Source organism: Gracilinanus agilis, chromosome 2 (assembly GCF_016433145.1).
Source record: "Gracilinanus agilis isolate LMUSP501 chromosome 2, AgileGrace, whole genome shotgun sequence".
In the NCBI taxonomy this organism is placed as follows: Eukaryota; Metazoa; Chordata; class Mammalia; order Didelphimorphia; family Didelphidae; genus Gracilinanus; species Gracilinanus agilis.
The window spans coordinates 660,916,881-660,943,012 of NC_058131.1; the positions used below are offsets into that span (position 1 = coordinate 660,916,881).

Genomic DNA, 26,132 nt, shown 5'->3' on the forward strand with positions numbered 1-26,132 from the left:
TTAATATATGCACTCAAGGATATAAATTTCCCCCTGAGTACTGCCTTAGCTGCATCCCACAGAGTTTGGTAGGATGTCTCATCATTGTCATTCTCTTCAATGAAATTGTTGATTGTTTCTATGATTTCTTCTTTGACTAACTGGTTTTGGAGAATCATATTATTTAATTTCCAATTAGTTTTTGATTTACCTGTCCTGGTGCCCTTACTAATTATTATTTTTATTGCATTATGATCTGAGAAGGTTACATTATTATTTCTGCTCTTTTGCATTTGTTTGCAATGTTTCTATGCCCTATTACATGGTCAGTCTTTGTGAATGTATCATATGCAACTGAAAAGAAGGTGTATTCCTTTTTGTCCCTATTTATTTTTTCCACATATCTATTAAATCTAATTTTTCTAGGACTTCATTCACCTCTCTTATCTCTTTCTTATTTATTTTTTGGTTTGATTTATCTAGCTCTGAAAGAGGAATATTTAGATCTCCTACTAGTATGGTTTTATTATTTCCTTCTTGTTCTCTGCCAGTTTCTCCTTTATGAATTTGGATGCTATGCCATTTGGTGCATACATATTGAGCACTGTTATTTCCTCATTGTCTATACTGCCTTTTATCAGGATATAATGACCTTCCCTGACTTTTTAATCATATCTATTTTTACTTTGGCTTTGTCAGAAATCATAATAGCCACTCCTGCCTTCTTTTTCTCATTTGATGCCCAAAGGATTTTGCTCAAGCCCTTTACCTTTAACCTTTGTATGTCTACCTGCCTCATATGTGTTTCTTGTAGACAACACATGGTAAGATTTTGGTTTCTAATCCACTCTGCTATTTGCTTCCATATCATGGGTGAGTTCATCCCATTCACATTCAGAGTTATAATTATCAGTTGGGTATTTGCTGACATTTTAGTATCCTCTCTTAGTTCTACCTCTTCTTCTTACACTATTTCCTTTTAAACCAGTGCTTTGCTTTAAGCCAGTAACCCTTGTCCCCTCCCTTGATTTACTTCCCTTTCTACCACCTTCCCTTATTATTCCCCTCTTTTTATTTTTAAGGCCTAATGAATTTCCTCCCTCTTCTTCTCCCCTCCCTTTTTTGACCTCCCCACTCCCCTGTTCCCCTTAGTTCATCCCTTCTGACTTTCTCAGTAGGGTTAGATAGAGTTTTATAGCCCAATGGATATAGCTACTCTTCTCTCTCAGGGTTAATTACACTGAGAGTAAGGTTTAAATATTATCTCTTAATGCTCTCTTCCTCTCCTTCTTATAATAGTAATCATACCCCTCTCTTTCCTATGCCCTCTTTGTGTGTAATAGAATATCCTATTTTTCTTATTCATTCAAGTTTCTCTTGGTGTCCTCTACTATTCACCCCCCTCTTTCCCACTCCCCATATCATCTTAGACCATTTAGTATTCCAACCTCTCCCTATGAATAATTCTTCTAATTACTATAATAGTGAATACTATAATAGTGAATAGAGTTCACTACAGAGAATTATACATAACATTTCTCCACATAGGAATACAAATAATTAGATCTTATTGAAGCCCTTAAAGGGACAAATTTTAAAAATAAGAGTTTTCTTTCTTTCCCTTCTGTTTCTTATTTACCTTTTCATATTTCTCTTGATTTTTGTGGTTGGATATTGAACTTTCTGTTTAGTCCTGGTCTTTTCTGTGCAAATGCTTGGAAATCTTCTATCTTGTTGAATGCCCAGACTTTCCCCTGGAAGTATATAGTCAGTTTTGATAGGCCAGTGATCCTTGGTTGTAGACCCAGTTCTCTTGCCTTTCTGAATATCATATTCCAAGGGATCCTGATTGGTGCTCCTTGATATCTGAATTGTCTCTTTCTGGCTTCTTGTAAGATTTTTTTCTTTTACTTGGAAGCTCTTGAATTTGGCTATTCTATAAATGTCTTGTTCTTTAAATGAGATTCCATCTCCCACCTCCATGACTTTCCATAAGTAATCTTCCATGTCTAAATCTACTCTCTCCTCACTCCTGCCCTATAGAATTTTTTTTCATGACAAAAAGGTCTCAGGTGCCATCACCTGAACTACTTTCCCAATCCCTTCAGTTACTGACACTCTCTTCTGACTGAAATTATTTTGTATTACTTGATATTTACTTTCCATTTGCTTACTCTCCAGCATGTAAACTCCTTGAGGATAGGAACATATTTTTTGTATGTGTATTGCCAGGGCTTAGCATGGTACCATATTCCTACTAGGCCATTAATAACTAGTATTTTCTTAAATTGGCATTAGACACAGAAAATCAGAGATTCAGCATGAAATGATGGAAAAGTCACTGAACTAAGAACTGGGAAACCTGCTTACTATTCTAGGCTCTTCTAATAGCTACTCAGATAACCTTAGTCAAGTCTTCACATTCTCTGGGCCCAAGTTTCCTCATGGTAGACAGTTATTGAACTGTCTAAAGCAACTGGCAAAGCTCCAAAGTCCATTGTAGTTAAAAATACATTCTATCAAATTTCAGAAGATCTAGGCATAACTACAGCAAGCAAAGTTGGAGATGTTTTTCTTTACAAATAAAAAGTAAGATTTCACTCTGGTTAGTTAAAATGTATGAGAAAATTCATAGAGATGAATGAATTCAAACATCCACCAAATAGAGGAACAGCATGATAATGTCACATGTTTAAAGGGATTAAAAATAAGATTATTGATATATGTGACAGGGTTCTACTCTTATGAGCTGCTCAGTTGTTACTATTACCGACTTGACTAGTTAAGCTTCTCTGAGTACATCTGGGTCCTTGGAAGCTATATTTTCATTTATTTATTTGACAAAGCATTTATTAAAGGCACTGTACAGATTTTTTTAAAAATGAAAGAAAAGGATCCCATCCTTCTAAGAACTGAAAATTGAAAAAAGACATTCTTTTCCCACCAACTAGATTTTCAATTCTTAGAAGGATGGGATCCTTCTATATATATTTCATGTATATATGAAATAATTAAGTAACATTAGGAGCAACTGGTTATAAGTCAAAAAGAGGTAAAGACTAGTGCTATGAGTTCAGAGAAAGAAGTAACTACATGCTCTATTAAATCAGGAAAAAAGAGACATGAGCTGGGCCTTAAAGGTGGGGTATGATTTGGAAGGATGGACCAGGCAGGGAAGTCCTTACAGACAGGGAGGGACTCCAACAGGAGTATAAAAACTTGTGAATAAACAGGCTCCATTAAAAGAAAAATGAGAGCATTCTTTAAATAGAAAAAAGGGTCTATCCTAAGAAATAATGGGTGATCTCGGAGGTTTTCAATAGTTGACTTCCTCCCTGTGATCCTTCTAGAAGCCTTACCCACCTGCATCTTTCTCTGGAGGGGAACTAAGATTTTATTAGTGAAGGCCACCAACTTTTGGCATTTTCTTCTAATATATCTAGTGCCTTCTTGAAATTCGATGAACCGTCAAGATAATGTGCATGGTCAGATAATTACCAGAGGCCACGAAGGGAAATGAAAAGCCAAAAAGAAAAGAAACAAAAGTGTTCTCCTCCTCTTAGTAGAACTGCCTGAGAAGTCCTTTTGCCCACTAGGTAGAAATGAGCCATAAAATGGATTAAGAACAGAGCTGAGACTAGACTGACTGGCCCTAAGGTATGTTGGTTGGGGTGGTTTTACTTTGTAAAAAAATGACATTTCCCCTAAGCAGCAGCAGTGGAGGCAAAAGTAATATGAAAAGAAGACAGCATCAGTGCAGCAGTAAAACAGTGAACCACAGCTTCAGATTTAAAAAACAGCATCTTAGTAGATGATATCTACAGCTACAATGGAGTTTCAGAACCATGACAAGGAAGAGCAGTAAGTCAGCAGCAAGAGTGAGACAGTCAATTGGGAAAAAAAAAAAAGCGGAGTGCTTAAATAGAATAGATCTTCCCAGCAATACTGACATCCTTCTCCATTTTAGTATGTAATTTTTCTAGGGATTTGTTCACTTCTCCACTGGCACATGATCCTGTGGGAGTTGTTGTTCATTTGTGCATATAGGATAAGAATGATCTTACTATGTGATTTTTGCTTTTCTATTTTGGTAGCCTGCTCCAATTTAATACTTTGGTTTTTTATTTATTCCTGCTCTGCTGACAGGTCAAGCTTTCAATGGTGTGTAAGCCATCCTCAATATTGAACCTAAGCAGCCTGAGATTCCAGAGTTAAGTGGGATACCCATTACATTATCTCACAAGCCTTTTGACAGCCTCTTTGTTATTTGATTAAGGGCACTAGAGAAGGACTTGGCAACTCCCATCTCTTTTCTCCTTGCCCATCTTTCCTCTTGTCCTCTCAGAGACCTTTTGTGACATCCTGCCAAACATGTTACTGCAAGTTTCCATGAGTCCCTAGGAATCTGATACCATTAAAGCTGAAGTCAAACGTTCCCTTTCTAAACCTCCTTGAATATTTTCAACCATTTTTGCATTCACTCATGGAAAATCTAGATCATGGTACAATAAAGAACAAAGCCCTAACATACTATTAAACTTTCCAAGAAATAATTACAAGATAGGTAAGAAACAGCCCAAGAGTAAGGAGAAATGTAAAGTATTTTCTGCACAGTCTTCCTAACTGTAAACCATTTTCTCATGTTCTTGGAAACTGCCCATTCACTGAGCCCAGGGATCCCTAAGGCATACATAGGAAGGCTTGGCTATAATGTCAGAAAGTAAAATTCAAACCAGGTCCTTTCTTTGGAAAAGATTAGCAATTCTGGCTTTCTTTGGTGTTTTTGTACTTTTAAAGAGGGCAATACTTCATGAGTAATGGTTGCTGAAAGGGTCAACTATGCAGTTTTCATGGTCACAAAAACCGATGTTGCTAAAAAAAATTACAAGAAAACTTAGCAGAAGGGTCAAATATCTCAAAAATGGAACGGACATTCTTCTGACCCAATGGAAGCCCTTTAGGCAGTGTCTTAATCCGACAGTTTGAATTAAAGTAAAAAGTTTCACCAAGAAGTAATATCTTGAAAACCTTCTGCCTTTCCTCCTTCAACACTCAATCCTTTGCAGGGACCCTTGCTAAACTCCTCATATCTTTACCACATTGTTGCAGTTTCAGTCATTTTTCAGTCCTATCCTACTCTACATGACCTCATTTGGAGTTTTCTTGGCAAAGATACTAGAGTGGTTTTCCATTTCCTTCTCCAGCTCATTTATAGTTGAAAAAACTGAGGCAAACAGGGTTAAGCGATTTAAACGGGGTCACAAGCTAGTAAGTGTCTGAGGTCAGATTTGAACTCAGTTAGGAGTCTTTCTAATTCCAGGCCCAACACTCTGTTCACTGAACCACCCAACTGCCCTTTCATCATTATATGATTACATTTCCTGTTGAAGTTTAAACTTTCCACCTCCTCAGAACTGCCCATCTAGCTTCATAACTGAGTAAAAAATAGAATTGGAAGCTTAAATAAAAATGGTAACTATTTTTTATATCAATTCCATTCAAGACAATTCAGGAACCTGCCTGGTATTTTGGCATTGTGCAGGAGGGTACAGACTATTTGATAGTGTCCCAGACCTAAAAGCTCTTTTTTTTTGCATCATATTGGCTAAAGAATATTTTCTGCATAAGAATCATTCAGTCTATATCTGATAAGAAGTCAGTCCCTTAGACTGCAAGCTCCTGTCTTAGATTGTGAGTTCCTTGAGAACAGGGACTTTTTTTGCTTTTTCTTTGCTCTTCCTCCCACCCCACTCCTAGCACCTAGTACAGAACAGACTCTTGACAAATGTTTATTGAATAAGCTACAACCCAAATATTTAGAGCACGATTATAGTGTCCTTACGGCTGTGAGAGACACTGAAGGAGGACAATGAGAGCTGCTCTCTATTGAAATTTACCTGAAACAATGATATTTTGGAGAGTATTTATTTTTATCGAATATCTGCCTGTTATCATCATCGCCACTGTCACCATCAGCATTAGCACTAACATCATCATCATTCATCATCATAATCTTCAAATAATAGTCAATACCTGCCCCCCAGAGTAATTGGTGTTGTGCTGCACACTTGTTATCGAGGTTAAATACAAACAAGCCCATGACTTTTTAAGAATCCGTGATCCTTAACAGATAGTAGGAACGTTATAGATATCAGCAGACATGAGTGAGAAAAAGATCTAGTCAATAACAGACAAGGAATTTTAGAAAAGATTGGTAAAATCACTGGTTTATAGATTTTAAGCTGGAAAGGAAATGAGGGACATTGAGTCTAATCCCTCATTTTACAGATGTGGAAACTGGTACCCCAGAAAGGTTAAGCATCTTGTGCTGAGTCATGCAGTTCAAAAGTGTGCAACTGTCCTGAGAGTTTATCTCTAGTTTTCAGCTTTAGAATATTACAAACTTAGATACACTTGAGAAGTTAGCATTTACCATTTAATTCCACCTCCCAATAGTGCCATCGGAAGTCATAAAAGTAATTTTCTCTCACTTGTGGGAATTGATATGATTATAATGCTCAGCTTAATTTTTCAGTAATTGTCTCTGGCACCAAGAGAGGGATCTTTAGCTGTTATATACAAGTTTGAAATATTTGGAATTTCTCTTCCAATAAATCTCTACATTTTTCCCAGCATTCTCACTGGCTCTTCAGAAGAAGCATAGTACCTTAGATCTTCTAAGACACAACTTTAATCAGGTGAATTAAAAAACAAATTTTTTGACAAAGATTTTTGTGAATGGATATGGAAAGTCATGTAGCCCACTGACCCAACTCTGAAATTGTTGAAATGTAAGAAACTATTGGTCAAGACACCTGAGTATTCCAGACCTGACTCTGCTAGTAACTAGTTAGGTGACTTTGCATAAGTCATTCTTCTTCTGTAGACCTCAGCTTACCCCTTTGTAAAATGATAGTGTTGGATTATATGACCTCTGAGGTCTCTTCAGATCCCAAAACTATGACTCTAAAATGCAGGAAGGTTGAGTGTTCACTTAGGAAGGAAGGATTTCCTTGTCCTAAAGTCATGATGCAGACATGGAGAAGGGGACTAATTGTGCCCTTATTTTGATTTTATTTTTAATCCAGGTTTGATTCTTATTCAAGTTAGCCATTTGGCCAATAACCTCTACTCTGTCTCTCTTAAAATATCCTCCTAAATATAACCTTGATGAGAAAGTGATTAACCCAACTAGAACAAATTCTGAAGGAAAGGTAGAATGATGCCACTCTCTTCCCTATAAAGTGAGGTGCTTGATCCATGCATAGCTCCTCCATGCTGACGTCTCTTCTTGCCAAATAATCCCAGAAACCTGCTTTAGTTCTACAATACAGTAGCCTCTTTCAAATTAAATATCAAAATAAATCCTTAATTTATGTTTAGCCAGCCACAGCCTGGTTGTTTTATTGTTGCTTATTATTTAAGATATTTTACCCTATGGATTTCTTATGTCAAAAGAAGCCAAAATAATTTGCCTTTACAGAGACATCCAGTTCAAGTTCTTGGGTCTGTTTATTGGGCTTATTTAGCCTGACAAAATGTAAAAGAACTACAGAAAGCAGACAACTGAGAATAGCAGTAAATTGCCCACTACCTGGAGCCACAAACGCTTGGAGACAACTTGGTGCTGAGAGATGAATCTTTGTTCCATTCTAAATTTCATCCCTTTACTTAATTAGCTAATGACATCGATACTGTCGCCATGTTCACCTCCTACCACCCTGCTCCTCACCCTATGGCTCATTTTTCACCCTGACCCCTTGTACAGCTTGCCCCGGAGTCAGGGTTGGAGGCATGGAGGCAAGAGATGATGGAACCCGGCCAGTCTACTCTTGGGAAGATTAATTTCAGCAACAGGAGAGCAAAGACCTGGCTTATCGCTACTGCTTCCTTGTTAATTTGCAGAGTAAGGTTGAAGTCACTGGAGTCTATTTGAAAATTTCAGAATGACAGTCATACTACTATATTCATAATTGAAGCTGTTCTCCTGAGAATTTCAGGGAAAAGAAAGGCTCTATTCTCAGTTTTGCCTTAGATGCATGGAATATGCTTCTCAACTCTTCTCTCTCGTGAGCTGGGGAAAATAATTAATGATCTGTAGAAATATTGTGAGGTAAATGAAATAGTATGAAAACACGGGTCCTTCAGAAGAAAAGTGCTATTTATAAAGGAAGTATTTTTAGACTAGTGTCTCTCTACCCCCACCTTCCAATTGACCTGGAATCTGTTAAGAGCCTCCTTACTCTCTGATCTGTGGAAAATAATAATTATCAACTGGCATCTCATGAACTTTTGCCTACTTGGAATGAGAGAATTATAACTCTTCCCCTAAACAGCTAGGTAGTGTAGTAGGTAGAGGGCTGGGCTTGGACTCAGGCTAGACCTAAGTTCAAATCTAGCTTCAGATACTCATTAGCTGTGTGACCTTGGGCAAGTCATTTAACCTCTATGGGCCTCCTTTTTTTCCATCTGTAAAATGAGGATAATAATAGCACCTACCTCCAGTACTGGTATAAGAAATTAAGTGAAAGTATATTTGTAAAGCACTTAGCATGGTTCCTAACACGTAGCAAGAACTTAATAAATACTTTTTCCCTCTCTCCCTTCACTTTCCTCACCAAGACCTAACAAGAGAAACTTAGTCAGACTGAGGAGGTTTCTATTGTTAAAGGGTTAGACTTCTTTGATTGAAAATATATTTGCACTCCTCCTTAAAAAGGAAAAGTAACCCCGAAATATTTCTCACAATTCCTATGGAGTTGGAATGTAGATTTTACTTCTAACCTCCAGGAGGTAAGGAAGGAGCAGGCTAAAGAGATTTTGATAGGAAAGATTAAACATGTCTTGAATTGTCCAGAAGTAATAGGTAAGATCAGAGGCTATACAAGGTCTTCCCATAAGTCCATTTTGAATCTTCTCTTTTCTGCTAGGAAATGCTCCTTTATGGTCCCTTTTAACTCTTCTCCCTCAGCCACATGAAAAACACAAGGCGGCCTCATAAGTATCACCTGGCCATTTATTTCCATAGTATTTCCAGAAATGTCTGGGTCTTAGTTTTACGGTCACTGTTAAGAATTATATTCTTTGTGGCAGCCAGATGGCTCAGTGGATTGAGAGCCAGGCTTAGATACTGGAGGTCCTGGGTTCAAATATGGTCTCAAGACACTTCTTAGTCATGTGATCCTGGACTTAACCCCCATTGCCTACCCCTTACTGCTCTTCTGCCTTAGACTAAAAATATGGTATTGAGTTTAAGACAGAAGGAAAGGGAATTATATTCTTCATTTATAGAAGCTTTTTTTGAATTTGTATATCTGTACTAAGCTAGAATTTTCCCCTCAAAATCCATATGAATGTAAGAACTCATAAATATTTCTCTCTTTTTCTAGGGCAAAATCATCTCCATTTATTCAGTGGGGTGTAGCCAGCTGAGCATTCTTTTGTGTACTACTTAAAGAGCCTAAGAAAAACTGGCTGGAAAGCGAAGGAATCAGTCACACCTCTAAATCCCTTCCTAGAGCGGTTTGAGCATCTTCTTATGGCTGGTTCATTCAATCTTTATTACCTTTCTCAGCCCTGAGCTTTCATAGTCAAGTAAAAAGCCTATGAGCTCATCCAGAAAAGGGTGAAATGGAAAGCTGAAGAACAGAAGCCAAATTATTCTCCTGAGCCAAGCCAAACTAGCAATGGAGTATGGAATTCCAGCTGGTCTGGGTTGATGTCAACACAACCCTGGGGCTCAAGCATGAGGGGAAAGAGATCTCAATTCTCATCTTGCCTTTGCTACCAACTAATTATGTGACCTAGGCAAGTTTTCCTTCTTCTGAGCCTAAGTTATTTCCCTTACCAAAAATGGTGACCATGTTTTTATATGTACATTCATACAAATATTATTTATGTATATGTATGTGTAGATAGATAGATAGATAGATAGATAGATAGATAGATAGACAGACAGACAGATACAGAGAGACAGACAGACAGACAGACAGATAGATAGATAGATGGATGGATAGACAGATAGATAGATAGATAGATAGATAGATAGATAGATAGATAGATAGATAGATAGATAGATAGATAGATAGATAGATAGATGGATGGATGGATGAATGAATAGATGGATAGATAGATAGATAGATAAGATAGATAGATAGATGGATAGATAGATAGATAGATAGATAGATAGATAAGATAGATAGATGGATGGATAGATAGATGGGGAGATAAAATCATGCTGAATCCCTCTGCTAACTTGTAGTCTCGTTAAGGGCTGGGACTTATTTGCTTTTGTCTTTGTATCATAATACAATATCTGGCATTTACCAGGCATTTCAATAAATGTTCATTGATTAATTTTTGGCCCAAGGGCTATTATAATGGGAAATAAATGCTAGATTCACTTACATTCATCCCCTTCATTTAAAGGCAATGGCTGGTAAAATGGATAAAATGCCAGACTTAGACCTGGATTCAAATCTTGCCTCTGATACTTATCATTCGTTAACCACTCTCTATCTCACATGGCTCCCTACACATCACATGTGGGTTGAGGATCTGCCTGACTCCCCCAATGGTATCCTTTGCATTTCATAGTATCCACCCCACTATTGATTTGCCAAGACACTCCTGAATGTAGAAAAAGAAACATAAGCATTTTTCCCTCTTTTCCAAATTGCTCCCAAGTAATCACCCATTGCCGGTCCAATGGTAACTGAACTTCTAAAGGTGTATACTGTATACAAACTAGCAGTTGAAGTAGAAAGAATTTTCTCTTTTTGGCACTTAAAATAAACCCAAGCAATGTTTAAGCAGATATATTACCTAAGTGGCTTTGTTGTTATTCCTACAAATTTGAGGATAGTAAAAAACTCGGGGTTCCACCTTCATGAGACTTTTCCAAATAACAGCAACAAACTAATAAAACATCATAGGAGACAAAAATGTTCTGTAGCCATGTTGATGGTATCTCTGAAGCTACTGTGCTGAGTAATTTTTTTAAAGATGAAATTAAGACAAAACTTCAGGGTTATCATTTTGGATTCGAATTGGCTTAGAAGACTTTTCTCCCTCTATATGATAATAATTATTTCCATTTGCATAGTGTTTTATAGCTTATGAAGTATTCACAGGATTCTAGAACTTCAGAACCAAGAAGAACCTCAGAGCTCATCTAATCAAAGCCATAACTAAAGCAATAATTCCTCCTACCCTTCCCCCAGCTTCCACTTGAATGCCTCTAGTATTGAGAACTTTCCTACTTCCAAGAGTTGTCCATCAAATTTAAGGTTAAGGAATCTTTCCATAAATGAAAACAAAACGTGCATCTCTGAAATGTCTAACTATTGGTCCTGACTTTTTCTTCTGGAACCAAGCAGAATAAGTACAATTTCTCTTCTACATGACAATCCTTCAACTATTTGAATACAGTTACTATATGCCTCCTCCACCCCAGCCTTCTTTCTCTAGGATTAACAAGTGATTTTCATACTTCTCATTATTTTGAGTGTCTTCATTACCTTGACCACCCACCTTTTTGCAACTTAGTAAGCTACTTACTAATATTTGGCATCTGTTTGAAAAAAAAGACATAGCAAATATGCTCTAACAAGTTAAGAATACAAAAACACAATAACCTTCCTCATTTTGTTTCTATTACTGAAGTGTAATATTTAATTAGGGATTTTTTTAGTTGGATTTGTGGCCTGTTGATTTGTTTGTTTTTAGGGGGTGAGGGGGAAGGCAGCCAATTATCTCCCAAACCCTCTCCACCTACAATATGTTTTCTAGGATTATGGACTATTTTAAAGCCAACCTAGATGAATCTAATTATTTAATGGAGCTTACATGGTTCCAACTAAAAGATACAAGGAATGAGACCACTGAGAATGTGTATCATCCAAGTCTCCTCAACATCTGAATGGAGGATATTATATTCATTAAATCACCTTCTAGTCCCCTCCCCTCTGTATGATTTTTCCAAATTTGCTCCATTCCAAATATCATTCAGTTGTTTCTCAAAAATATCTCAATTTTGTTGTTCCTTAATATAATTATAAGCATGCAGCAGTATATTCCCTAACCCTGTTTCTCAGTAAATTTTAGCTCAAATTAGATGAGATTCATTCTTGGGCACATGTCTAGATCTTGTCCTTTATCTCTAGCAGTCTTCCTCATTATCTTCTTTCTCTTCTTCCGTTATCCAATTCAATCCAGATAACCAATCATCATTCCTCAAATACAGACATATCTCCTGCTAAACAAGATTTGGGGTAGGAGGAGAACAGCCTTCACAAATTGCTTTAATACCTCCAGGTGCATTGTCGGACTTTGTGTTCTTAGATCTGAGTCATTTCTTTCCCAGTCCCAGATCACTCCAGCATTTAATGAGTTTCATCCCTTGGTCGCCATATCCCCTTGACTGCCACAACAAACTGTTGACTCTTTTACCAAAAGTGAAGCTCACTAAAAGAACCAGGTCTTGGGGACAGCTGGGTAGCTCAGTGGATTGAAAGCCAGACCTAGAGACGGGAGGTCCTAGGTTCAAATCCGGCCTCAGACACTTCCCAGTTGTGTGACCCTGGGCAAGTCACTTGACCTCCATTGCCTAATAAATAAATAAATAAATGGCTGGATGGGTAAATAAATAAATAATAAAAATAAAAGGACCAGGTCTTTTTAACCTATCTAAACCTATCTATTCCCTAGGTCGGATATCATCTCCATTATATATATATATATATATACACATACCTAGTTGTTGTTGGGGGCAGGTGAGGGAGGTTGTTTGTTTTTTAATCCAAATGTCAATATTGCTTGTAATTACATAATTAGTGTCTTACAACAACCCTGTGAGATGCTCTGCAACATGCATTATTATCCGCATTTTATAGATGAGGAAACAAAAAGCCAGAGAAGTAAAATAATTTGTGCTGGATTACATGGTTTGTAAGTAACAGACCTGGAACTCAAAACCAGGTTCTTCCAACTATAAGTCTAATGTTCTTTTTACACTGTTTTGCTAAATTACCAGGTGATTATTTGAGGAACCTAAACAACTCCTCCATAACAGTTTTTGGAATTTGCATATCACTTTTGAAACGTTCATATTCTGAAATTCTGATCAGCCAGGTACTGCTCACAGGCTATATCTGTTGTCACAAAGCATTCTAACTTCACTCATTTGCACAGAAAATTTTCTTTGAAAAGCAGAAGGATGAGGTAAGAAAACCTTGTGACTTTATGAACATTAAAAGGCCATATTCAAAACAATGATTCAAATCATTTGCATAGGCTAATAATATCTTTTTCCTTCAGAATTTCCCTTTTGATTCACTTTCCTTTTTTTTAATCCGCCAGTACATTCTATTAACAAAAATTTAATTTAATGTAAAATCAAGCATTGTCTCTGATTCACTCTCCATGTACCACTACAGGGCACAAATTCTAACTAACATTGTTCCTTTCAGGAGTACCTCATGACACATTTGTATTAGCCATTGCCTGACTGTAAGGCATTTCCTCCTTAATGCTGCCTCTCAGTATCTTGATCTTTCTTTAAGACCTACTTAGGCTCCACTTTATCAGGAGTCTTCCCTGATTATTGATGAATTCTCAGATTTACTCATATTTATCTGTGTACAGGGCATCTCTGTTTCTTTAGAATGAAACTCCCTGAAGGCAAGCATTGTTTCATTTTTGTCTTTTTCAGCATCTATTTTAGTGTTTTGTATGTAGTATGCACTTAATAAATGTTTATTGAATATAAATGGGAAAAATTAAACCCGAAGACTATAATTTTAGTAAACAATCTTAGCCCCAGAGGAGACATAAAAGAATATACCTTCCCCCCCCTTCTTTGTTAAGATGGAAGATTACAGCTGCTAAACACTGCATATAATAAACTTAATGTGTTGACTAATTTTTCAAAATTACTTTTTTCTTCCTTTTTCCTTCTTTGGTATATGAGATTTCTCTGGTTGGAGAAAGGGAAAGGGTATTGGGAAATGAAAGCAATATAAAAGCAAACTATGTTAACACTTTTTTTACTAAATATTGAGTTTTGAATGAATGCTAAAAATCCATACTTGGAAACAGACTTCTTTGAGAAAGGAACTGGCGAGACTTCAGTGAAGAATTGAAAAAAGCTCATCCATCAAACCACAATGGATCATATTTTCAGTTTATGCAGTTTGAAACTTCTCTGGGCAAACAGATCATGCCTCCCATTCAAACTGTCCCTGTCCTGCCAAAGCATTCACAGCTGGTAAACTGGTAAATTAAATTCTCTCTCAGTATCTCCTGGAGAAGTAGGACCAATTCGGCTATTCGGAATGAATAGTAAACTCCATATTCAAATTATCCCACATGGGATAAATTCTTTTTTTTTTAACTTAGAGAATTAATTTGAGGTTTTATCAAAAAATTCTGCTACCTAGGCACCATATCGGATTAATGCACCATTGTATCCTTCAAATTAAATTAATTTGGTGCAGAATAGCTCAGTTGAGTGTGAATGGCAGCTTCTTGAGTTTAGCTAATCTGTCTTAGAAAAAAACCTAAATGTAAAGAATAAAAACATAAGACTGAAATCATTGCATATTTTCTCTCTTTTAGAGTGGTTTTCCATTTTCTATTATCACACAGTACATTAATTAGCAAAACTGAAGCTCATAAGCTGGATAATTTCAATTCTTTATACCTTCCAATGCACTGGACCATCACAGATCATTTTTTCCCTTTTTTCCATTTTAATATTTTAGAGAGTGTTAGAGAGAAAACAGTAGTCAACCAAGATTAAAGAAGTTTGCCAAAAGAAATTGACCTCTCTGACCTTACTTTCCTCATCTATAGAATGAGGGAGTTGGATGAAATATTCTTCAAAATTCCTTGAGGCTCAAATGGTCTATGAATCAATGAAAAAATTCTGAAAGATCCACATATAATTACTTTTCATCCCCAATGTGGATTCCCCTGACAGTCTAAGAAATGTGCCATGTATATCCCCCTCTGACTAATATCACTTTCCTTTGTGTAAAACATCCTGCCTTTGATTAGATCTGATGAGGGATTATGAAAGATACTGTGGTGGGTACTGGGGAAACCAAAGTGAATTAGAACCTTTGGCCTTGAGAAGCTTGTACTGAAGAGTCAGGTAAAATGATAAGTGAATATAAGATAATTTGAGAGAGTAAAAAGGAATAACAATTGGAAGAAAATGGAAAGACTTCCTGTAGGAGGGAGTAGATAAAATGAGTTGGAGAAATTTTAAGAATTCTAAAAGGTAGAGTTACAGAAGGGAAGGAAGATCTCCTATACAAAGGCACAGAGGTAAGAGATAAAGTAGAATGCCAAGTTTAGGGAGCAACAAGTAAGTCAGTTGAGCTAGAATGTGGATTACATGAAGGAGGACCTGGAAAGGTTGGCTTTTAAGTACCAAATATGTGATGGCCTAACTGATTCACAAAATAGGAGTTGGTAGTATCCTAGGGCCAAGTGGTTATGCTTGAAGAAAATTATTTTACTGATTGGGTAGAGAATGGAGAATGGAGAGGGAAAAGACTATGAGCTAAGTAACCAATTAGGAGTGTATTACAATAGTTTGGGATGTTAAGAACTTGAACTAGAGCCATGACATTGATAATGGAGAAAAGGGGATAAATTCATCAGATGTTATAGAGGTCAAAATGACAAGACCTAGTGACTGATATGATATGAGAAGATGAGGAATAAGGAATCATTGAAGATGACTCCATGGTATGAATCTGGGTGACTAGATGGATGTTAGTAACCTCAACAAGAATAGTGAAGTTTGGAGCATAAACAAGATCCTGATCATGCAGAGTTTTAAATATCTATGGAGCATCCATACACAAATATCCAGTAAGCAGTTAGTATTGAAAAAACTTGAAGTCAGGAGAAATATTAGGGCTGCATATGTCAAATTGGAAGACATTAACATAGAGATGACAATTGAAAGTATGTAATGGATGGAAATCAGCAATAGAGAGACTGTAAGGAGACAAAAATTGTGGGGAATGCCCACAGGTAGGACTGGGAAATGGAGAGTATTCTAGCAAAGGAGACTAAAAAGGAGTAGTTGACTTAGGTAGGAAGAAAACCAAATGAAAGCAGAATCATAAAAGCTAAGGGAAGAAAAAGGCTGAAGAGATGGTTATAATCCACCCCACTACAAAGTCTACTCATCCTGATGAAATCATGGCTCTCTGAAGTTGAAGTAAAATGTTCCTGTGAGAAAGCACGTCCAATTTTTCACATTTAATTCATAGCTGTGTTTCAACTGGGGCAAAACGGTTTGCAGCTTAATTGAATTTTATTATGAACAGAGAATTTACCATACATACCATGAATGATGAATTTTCAAATAATAGATTGGAATTAGTATCAATTTACCAATAGGCTGTGTTCTCAAAAATTCAGAATGTAGTATAGTATCTCTATTGACACTGATGATTAAGTTTCACAAGCCAGTTCACAAAAATTCATAAAGGTCTACTTAATCCATAATGTCAAAACAATAAATCAATATGCATCTATTGTTGTTGTTCAGTTGTTTCTGACTCTTCATGACCCCATTTGGGATGTTTTTGGCAAAGACACTCGAGTGATTCGCTATGTCCTTCTCCAGCTCATTTTGTAGATGAGGAAATTGAGGCAAATGGGTTTATGTGCCTTGGCCAGGGATACATAGCTAATAAGTATCTGAGGCCAGATATGAAGGTCCTCCTGACTCCAGGTCCAGTGCTCTATCCACTGTGCCATCTAGCTGCCCCTGATGCCTCTATTAGGGACTTACTATCTGGCTGGCACTATACTAAGCACTGGGGTCACAAAGAAAGGAAGGGAAAATAGTTTCTAGACTTAAGAAGTTCACAACCTAATGGAGGAGATAATATACAAGCACTCATATTTTTTTAAAATAATTTACACATGATAAATTGTAAATAATGCCAAAGGTAAGGTACTGAGATTAAAGTAGACTTGGAGAGGGACTTTAACAGAGAATTGAAGCCAGGAGGTAGAGGGGAGGAGGGAGAAAATTTCAGACATGGCTACAGCCAGCGAAAATGTACAGAGTCTGGAGATAGAGTATCATGTTGAAGGAACAGCAAGGATATCAGTGTCACTGGATGGCAGAATACATGGAGTGGAGTAAAGTTTTCCAGTAAAGAAATTGGAAAGGTAGGTAAGTACTAGGTTACAAAGAGCTTTGAATGCCAATAGATAATATTCTATTTGATTCTGGAAGTAATAGGGAATCAGTGAAGTTTAATGAATAAGGGAATGAAATAGTCAAATCTAGGCTTCAGGGAGATCAATTTGACAGCTTAGTGAAGGACAGACTGTAGTGAGAAGAGATTTAAGGCAGAGAGATCAAGCAAAAGTCTGTTCCAATAGCCCAAGAGAGGTAATGAAGGCCTATGCCAGATTGATGGCAGTGTCAGAAGAGATAAGAGAGTGCAGTTGAAAGCTGTTGTGAAGGTAGAAACTCCAGAACTTGGCTAATAGTTGCATTTAATAGCATTAACCCAAGTGGTAAGGCAACCAGGTCGCACAGTGAATAGACCTCTGGGCATAGACTCATGAAAATTCATTTTCCTGAGTTCAAATCTGGCCTCAGACACTTAGTGTGTGAGTCAGGGCAAGTTCTTTAGCCTTGTTTACCTCAGTTTCCTCATCTGTAAAATAAGCTGGAGAAGAAAATGGCAAACCACTCCAGGATCTTTGCCAAGAGGACCCCAAATGGGATCGTAAAGGATCAGTTGACGACAAAAGAGTGACTGAATGACAAAATGGCCCAAGTGTATATTTAATTGTACCAACATAAGATCTGTGTCCTCTGGACTGATCATTGGATCAAAGTTTTAGAACTGTGGGAACTCTGAGGCCATCCAATCCAGCCTTCTCATTTTACAAACAAGGTCCCTGAGCCCCAACAAAGTTAAAATGACTTGCTTAAGACCCAATAAGCAGTAAGTTCCAAAGTCAGTCCTTAAATCTAGATTCAAATTCACCACTCTGTCCAGTGTACCAAACAAGTTTTCCCTATACCTCCTATTCTCCATATTCCAATATTAATTATATTCTTACTCCTCATTTCCCAAATCAAGCATCCATCCCTTTATTGTGGCCAATCTTAGATAGATGTTAGGAGAAAAACAATCAGATTAGATTAATTAGCTCCTCGATTCTTTAAATTTTTAAAAGCTGGTGCTGGTTAAATGAAATGAAGCCCAGTCATCTTCCCACTAGCCAGCCAGCCCTACCCAGGAATCTGTCCCTAGGATCAGACTCCCTAAGCATTTCCTATTTTTTAGAGTTTCTTCTCTTCCTCCATTTCTGAATCCATTGCTTCTCTAATGTATCTCATAGCAAGCAGCAGAAACTCTAGCACTTGGTGGAGCTGTGAATTGATCCAACCATTCTGGATGGCAATATGGAACTATCCCCAAAGGGCTTTAAAAGACTATCTGCCTTTTGATCCAGCCATAGCACTGCTAGGATTATGTCCCAAAGAGATAATAGGGGAAAATACTTGTACAAAAATATGTATAGCTGCGCTCTTTGTGGTGGCAAAAATTTGGAAAATACAGGGATGTCCTTCAATTGCGGAATGGCTGAATAAATTGTGGTATCTATTGGTGATGGAATACTACTACGCTCAAAGGAATAATGAACTGGGGAAATTCCATGTGAACTGGAACGACTTCCAGGAATTGATGCAAAGTGAAAGGAGCAGAACCAGGAGAACATTATACACAGAAACTTATACACTATGACACAATCAAATATAATCGACTTCTCTACTAGCAGCAATGCAATAATCCAGGACAATTCTGAGGGATTTATGAGAAAGAACATTGTCCACATCCAGAGAAAGAACTGTGGGAGCAGAAACACAGAAGAAAAACAACTGCTTGATCACATGGGTTTATGGGGATATGATTGAGGAGGTAGACTCTAAGCGATCACTCTAATGCAAATATTAATAATATGGAAATAGGTTTTGATTTATGACATATGTAAAACCCAGAGGAATTACTTGTTGGCTATGTGAGGGGAGATTGGGGAGGGGGGAAGAGGAGAGGGGAAAAACATGAATCATATAACCATATAAATATTCTAAATCAATTAAATAAAATGTTTCAAAAAAAAAGGAACTCTATCACTGAATGGTGTAAGTGGAATAGACATCAGTAAGTTATATACTATCTGTATAATATGGCTAATCCTAAAATGATACAAATTAGAACTGACTCTTTCCTTGATGATTCAGGACTTTATATAACAGGATTTGATCATGCCTGAAGATCATTAATATAAATATCAATAAACATTACCTAGAACTAGCACAAAAAAGTCGGTTTAAGTTTTTGATTGTCTCTTCATTTCATTGGCTGTGTTGTTATTGATAATGAAATAGTATTTTATATTCATTAATATTTAATAATAATATAGATGGGCAACTAGGTAGCAGAGTTAATTGAGTATCCCGCTTGGGGTCAGGAAGACTCATCTTTCTGAGTTCAAATCTGGTCTCAGACACTTCCTAGCTGTGCGACCTTAGGCCATTTGTCCTAGTTCCCTCATCTATAAAATGAGCTGAAGAAGAAAATCACGAACCACTCCAGTATCTTTGCTAAGAAAACCCAAAATGGGTCCATGAAGAATTAGACATGACTTAAATAAATGAACAACAATATTAATAATATAATAGAATATTTAGAAATTCTTAAGACAAGAGGATTATTTTACACTCTCAGTTACAAGAGAAAATAAGAACTCACCTCCTGGGCAGTATCTTAGGAAAAGAGAAGTATTCTCCTTAGGGAACAGCTTTAGTTTTTAAAAAAAAGACAAAGGAATGGAGAGGTAACCTTTGAGGCCCCTTTACTACACAACTTTTTTTTTAATTCCAAATGCTTTTAATAAGAGAAATTTTCATCAATCTTATTCTTAGTAGGTTCCTCAGAGACACAAATAAAAACAATTTTTAAAAGATAAAGCAGGGGGCATCTGAGTGACTCAGTGGATTGAGAGCCAGGTCTAGAGATGGAAGATCCTACGTTCAAATCTGGCCTCAAACACTTCCTAGCTGTGTGACCCTGGGCAAGTCACTTAACCCCCATTACCAAGCCCTTACCACCCTTCTACCTTGGAACCAATACACAATATTGATTCTAAGACAGAAGGTAAGGGTTTTAAAAAAAGATAAAGTATACTGGGGCAGCAATGTGGCTCAGTAGATAGAGATCCAAGACTGGAGATGGGAGGTCCTGGAATCAAATAAAGCCTTCAACCCTTCCTAGCTGTGTGATCCTAGGTAAGTCACTTAACTGCAATTGCTTAACCCTTTCTAATCTTCTGTCTTGGAACTGACACTTAGTATCAATTCTAAGACAGAAGGCATGGGTTTTTTAAAATATTTTAAATATATATTTGTTTTATATATTTAAAAAATATATATGTTTAAAATATATATATATATATGTCATCCAATTCTGATGTCCAAAAGCAAAAACAAAAACAAAAATTTTTCTCTAGATTTGTTTCTTCCAGAGAATTCTGAGTGTTTCATGATTCCTGCCTTGCTAACAGACACGTTGTCACCCTGACACAGAGAACAGATAGGTGATTCAAGATCATTACCCCGGGGTCCTTTCTCTACAGGGAAATATGAAAGGGGGAGAAGGGACCTAGAGATAGAAATAGTTTGAGATAGAACCTTTGTATAAATGACACCAAAGGAAGTCTACCAACCCCTGTGTTTAGTCTCATCCAACCTACTCATGACTGACCAAGTCAAATCAATAAGCATTTGTGAAGCGCCTACTATGCGCAGGTACTGTGCCAAGTGCTAAGGATACAAAGACATCCCAAAACAGTTCTGCCTTCAAGGAGTTCATAGTCAAGTGGAAAGAGAGCTAGAGAGACAGCATTAAAACAACTATGCATAAGCATTATACATACATGTATGTATAGATAGATATAGATATAGATATATCTGTATAAATTGGACATGATATCCAAGGTAAAGCACTAGCTTTAAGAAAATCAGGAAACGATTCTCGCAGAGAGTGAGGTTTGAACTGAGACTTGAAGGAAACCAGGAAACTCCAAAAAGCCAAGACCAAAGGCAGGAGATGAATTCCAAGCATGGGAGGCTGAGTGAAAATATATGGAGTTGGGAGATGGAGTGCCTTGTGTGAAGACAAGCAAGGAGACCAAAATCACTGGCGAGTAGAATACAAAGAAAGGAACAAGGCACAAGAGGACTACAAAGATTGGAAGAAGTCAGGATAGCTATGATAGATGTCAAAAGCCAGAAGATTAGTGTTTTCATCGGTACTTGGATGTCTGTTTAACCTCGTTTGGTGCCTTTATAAAAGGTTTAAGTTCTGTTGTTTCTTTTGAAATAAAACCACCCAGTCTCTTATAATTTCAGTCTATTCTAGCAACACTGTAGTCTAGATACAGTCAATTGCTTGGGCTATTGTCATGGGGATGCCTTCATTTTCCAGAACCAGGCCAGGACCCAAGATAGATAAAAGAGCCTTTTGTGTGGGTGAGTTTCCCTGATAGTTTATATGTTTTTTGTAAATACTGTGGCCATATTGGAGGTGGCAGAGACCAAGTTTCTTTTCATTGAGATTCAGAACCAGCCTGATACAATTAAGTAATCTTAAAAATGGAGATGTTGATAAAAAGTCATTATAGAGTAAGTACTAAAGTGCCAAATCCAAATTCCTTTGCTACTTTCACAGCCAAAATTCAAACATTAGGTCTACTCACACTGCTCTTTCCACTCTTGCTCCTCCTTTTCACTGGCTTGGCTCTGCTGCTGGGCTTGCTTCAGGGTCCAATACAACTCTTTGGCTCTCTGTTCTTCCTGAAGGCGAATTTGCATTTCCCCTTTTTTCCTCTCCTCTTCTTCTTTTCTCTAAAATAGGACATATTGTGGAGGATGTCAGATACCTTACTAGGAAGAAGAAAAGAGAGTCTGTAGGAAGGGGAGGAGGGTAAAACCTCCATAATGTGGGCTCTGTGGGACAAGGCATTTTGTCAAAACACCTGCATAACTGTCCAGGCAAACCCACTTCCAGCCATGTCTGTTCTCCCACTGGTCACAAATCAGCAATGTTCCCAGAAACAAATTCAGCCCAACGAGCTATTCAGCCAGGAAGCCTTGTGGAAAGAAAATGATTTGTGTCTGTGAACATCTCCCCAGCACTAAGCTGTTCCAGCACAAAATGCTAACAGAAGCAAAATAACAGATTTATTTCCTTTTCTGTGGCCCTAACAAGATTTAATTTAGTTGTTAATATTTTTTTAGAATATAGACTATCTTCCAGTTTGAAGATATATTTTCCAACCAACTAAAAAGGATCAAAGTAAGTTCAAGTGCTACTTTTCAGATAGAATGTGTCCACCACATCCCCTTCAGTGGGTTATAGCAATCTGATTCTATGCATCCTTTTTCCCAGGAGTGACTTCACTGCTTCACATTGTAAGAAGGTATTCCTGCTCCCAATCACGTAAAATTAAACTTTATTAAACAGTCAGGAAAAGAAAGAGACTTTTGTTCACTAACTTTCTTTAATCACCAAGACCAGAAGGCCTGGAGCAAAATCTATGGAGGGATGCTCTCATGTTCACCTGGAAACATAAATCTTTCCAATTCAATAGGAAATAGACCCAAGTCTTTGTTGATGGATGGCATCACCATGATGGAGGTAAATGCTTACATGGGATGAAGGCTGTGGTCTAGATCTCAGTCTCTAGCCTTCAGATACAAACAACCTCTGGATAAAGATTAAAAACCCTTAAAGTAGCATTTGAAAATAATGTCTCATCAATAGGAAAGTTACATTAGTATTTCAGTTAGAGTGGTATTGTGTCTACATTAATCCCTCATTAGGCTATTCCCAGCAATACTCTGATAATGAATCCATGATGAGTTATTAAAGGTAGATAAATGGTTCAAGTCACTATTGATATAAAGATATTGTTGCTTTTTTTTCATGTGTATCTATGCGGTAAAATAAATTTTGCATTTAAGAGAGAAATATGTAGGAAAGAATATACAGTTCCTGAAGCAAGTATAGTTTATTATAAATTAATGAGTTTCTGAAGCAAGCATGGTATGCTAGAAAGACCAAAGGACTTGAAGTCAGAAGAGCTAGATTCTAATCTCAGGCTTGCTGCTTATGTCCTATGTGACCTTGGACAAGTTACTTGTCTTTTGAGGTCCCACGTTTCACAGTGTGGTACAACAGAAAGATCATTAGATATTAAATAAAAGGATGTGGGTTCAAATCCCAGTCTTGTTACCTACATGATCTTGGCCAAGTCACCTAACCTTTATAGCCCTCATCAGTAAAGTTATCACAATGGATTGGACTCAGTGGCCTCTGAGGTTCCTTCCATTTATACAAGTTAGACAATTGTTCATGTACTTCTTTGTGATGTGTGTTTTACTACAGTCTCCCATTTAAGGTATGAATTCTTATTCAACATTGTGTGGGGGTTTGTGATTCTGTGTCACATCCCTCCAAGGAGATCATAAGCCCCTTGAAAGCAGGGACTGTATTTTAAATTTCCTTGTGCCCCCCCCCCAGGCGCCTTATATACCACTGAGACAAAGAAGCTACTTGATAAATATTTGTTGAAATAATTGTAAAATTAACTAAAAAATAAAAGGTTTGATTACCAATTTCCTCAGCTATCTGATAGACTTATGATTCAGATATGAGCAGTTCCCAACAGATTAGGCTGACCCAAACATGAATGTAAACTTAGGAAAAGACAAGAAAAAGAAGGCATGAAGGGCCCTCTGGGACCCCACTAAATGTTGTCCATTGCCATAGAGAAACTTCTCAGACCCTCCTCTGTGCCTGGCCTGTGCTTGGCACCTTTATCTTATTCACTTGTCTTTTTTCTAGAAAATTCCAGAACCTAGAAGGAACCATCACAGGAACCTTGGAAAGAATGAATATTCAAGATTCTGTTGGCATGTGTATGCATGATTTGTGTTGCTAGGCCACTGCTCTTTGGAAACTGACCACTTCCAGTCAAATATAAAAGATTTTCTTCACTTTGGACGCCATAATTTACATCCCATAGTCAACAATTGGCATTCAGACTCCTTAGCTCTGTACTTGGTAATGCTTTTGAGAATTCACTCCTTGGCACAGAAGGAAGGGAAAGGAAGGTGAATTTTGGAGGCAAAGAAGGAGAGAGAGACTGGTTTATGGTTCCATTTTTCTATCAGGCCTCCTTGAGACCTCTCTCATCTCCAAGTACCTAATGGATTCCCTTTAAATCCATTTTTTCCTCCATAACTTTCCACTTCTTAATAATTGGTCTATTTTGTTTATAAGTCCAAGAATGATTTTATGTTCTTAATGAGGAAGGGCTAGCAACCAAATGGACGCCAAGATGGTTTTCTGAAAAATTCTTTAAAGTATCTAAGGGGCAAACATTATTCTCAGTGAGTGTTGATTGATGGTGATAAAGCCCTCCCAATGTTTTTTTTTTAAGTTTGAGAAAAAATCAAGCCAAGCCCTGATATTCCCCGAGTGACCCATCACCAAAGAATAGACACTCACCCAAACTTTGGCCCAACACCAAAGTACAATTGGGTAAAAAAAATTAATCTAGATTCACTTCACTTACTGTGCCTATATGCAAGAAGTCATCTTGTATTATGTTTCAAGGCTCTGTGGTAAATCCATCAATACATATTCATTAAATGCCTTTCCTGTGCCAAGAATTGTGTTGGGCTTTAGAGATAAAATAGACTGGACCTCTTGATTCCATGAGTATATGGATTCCCTCTAACAATGAAGGTTAGAACCTTCTCTGCAATGTACCTGGTCTTAGAGAGCCTAGGCAGAAGTGTCATACTGGAGACCCAATGGGCAAACTTTCTACAACCTTAAAATATAATTGGAAAATGTTAGGCAAAATAAAAAAAAAACACAATGCAATATAGATAATATTAATGTGTGGTTTTCTGAGTCAATATAAGACCCACCTGGATCTGTTTCTATTTAAGTAGAAAATTGAGAAGTTGGGGGCTTTGTCAGGGCATAAAAATCAATATATATAAGGGGTAGCATTTGCATCCAGTTCTTGGCTTTGATGCCATACTGTCTCTAGGGATGCAAAGACAAAAATTAAATGGTTCCTGATTTTGAGAAGCTTATATTCTATCAGAGAAAACAACATATGCATTTATAATGCAAAATACATACAGAGTAAATGCAAAATAGTTTCAGGGACCCTAGTACCTGGGGGATCAAGAAAGTCCTCAGATAAGTGGCTGCCCTTAAACTGAACTGTGAAGGGAACTAGGAATCCTAAGAGGGTATCAAAGTGGTGCAGTGGATAGAGCACCTGACCTGGAGCCAGGAGGGCCTGAGTTCAAATTTGACCTCGGATCCTTACTGGCTGTGTGACCGTGGGAAAGTCACTTAACTCTGTTTGCCTCAGTTTCCTTATCGGTAAAATGAGCCAGAGAAGGAAATGGGTAAACCACTCCAGTATCCTTGCCCAGAAAACCCCAAATGGGGTCAGGAAGAGTCAAACATGACTGAAAAAAAGGACTGAACAACAAAAAGGGATTCTAAAAGGCAGAAGTGAGAAAGGCATGCATTCCAGATATAGGAGATAGACAGTGCAGAAGCACACTGACCAGAGATGGAATGTTCCATATAAGGAGCAGTGAGGGGGCCATCCTAGCTGATATGTAGAATGTACCTATAAACAGTACCTACCAGAAGCCTAAAAAAGTAGGATGGAGCCGGATTGTTAATGTTTTTATTTACTGGGAGATTGTAACCTTCTGAGGGAAAGCTATACCATTTTCATCTTTGAATTGATGTATAATGCTTGGCTCATAGTAGATGCTCTAAAAAAGTTTTTTTTTTAATTGAATTAATCAGGTTGGGTATCCCTCCATTGATGAGGATTACAGCTTCTCCCTAACAATAACCCATCATTCTGAGTTGCTATAGCTTAAAAACTCATCACCGGGCTAGCCAGAGGAGCGTTAAACTTTTCTGAAATTATTCTCAAATGATAGAAACAGGGAAGTCAGATTCCAGTTAGAAACCTTTCCAACTTGGTCA

The 26,132-nt window shown here is 37.4% G+C and overlaps 1 protein-coding gene across 1 annotated transcript in view; it reads right to left on the reverse strand.

Moving 5' to 3' along the window:
- SH2D4B (SH2 domain containing 4B) overlaps window positions 1-26,132 on the reverse strand; it is a 218,836-nt gene that overhangs the window by 103,344 nt on the left and 89,360 nt on the right. The window contains exon 4 of the mRNA XM_044662772.1: window positions 21,793-21,940. Coding sequence (XP_044518707.1) covers window positions 21,793-21,940 — 148 coding nt within the window. The remainder of the gene's footprint in view (window positions 1-21,792; window positions 21,941-26,132) is intronic.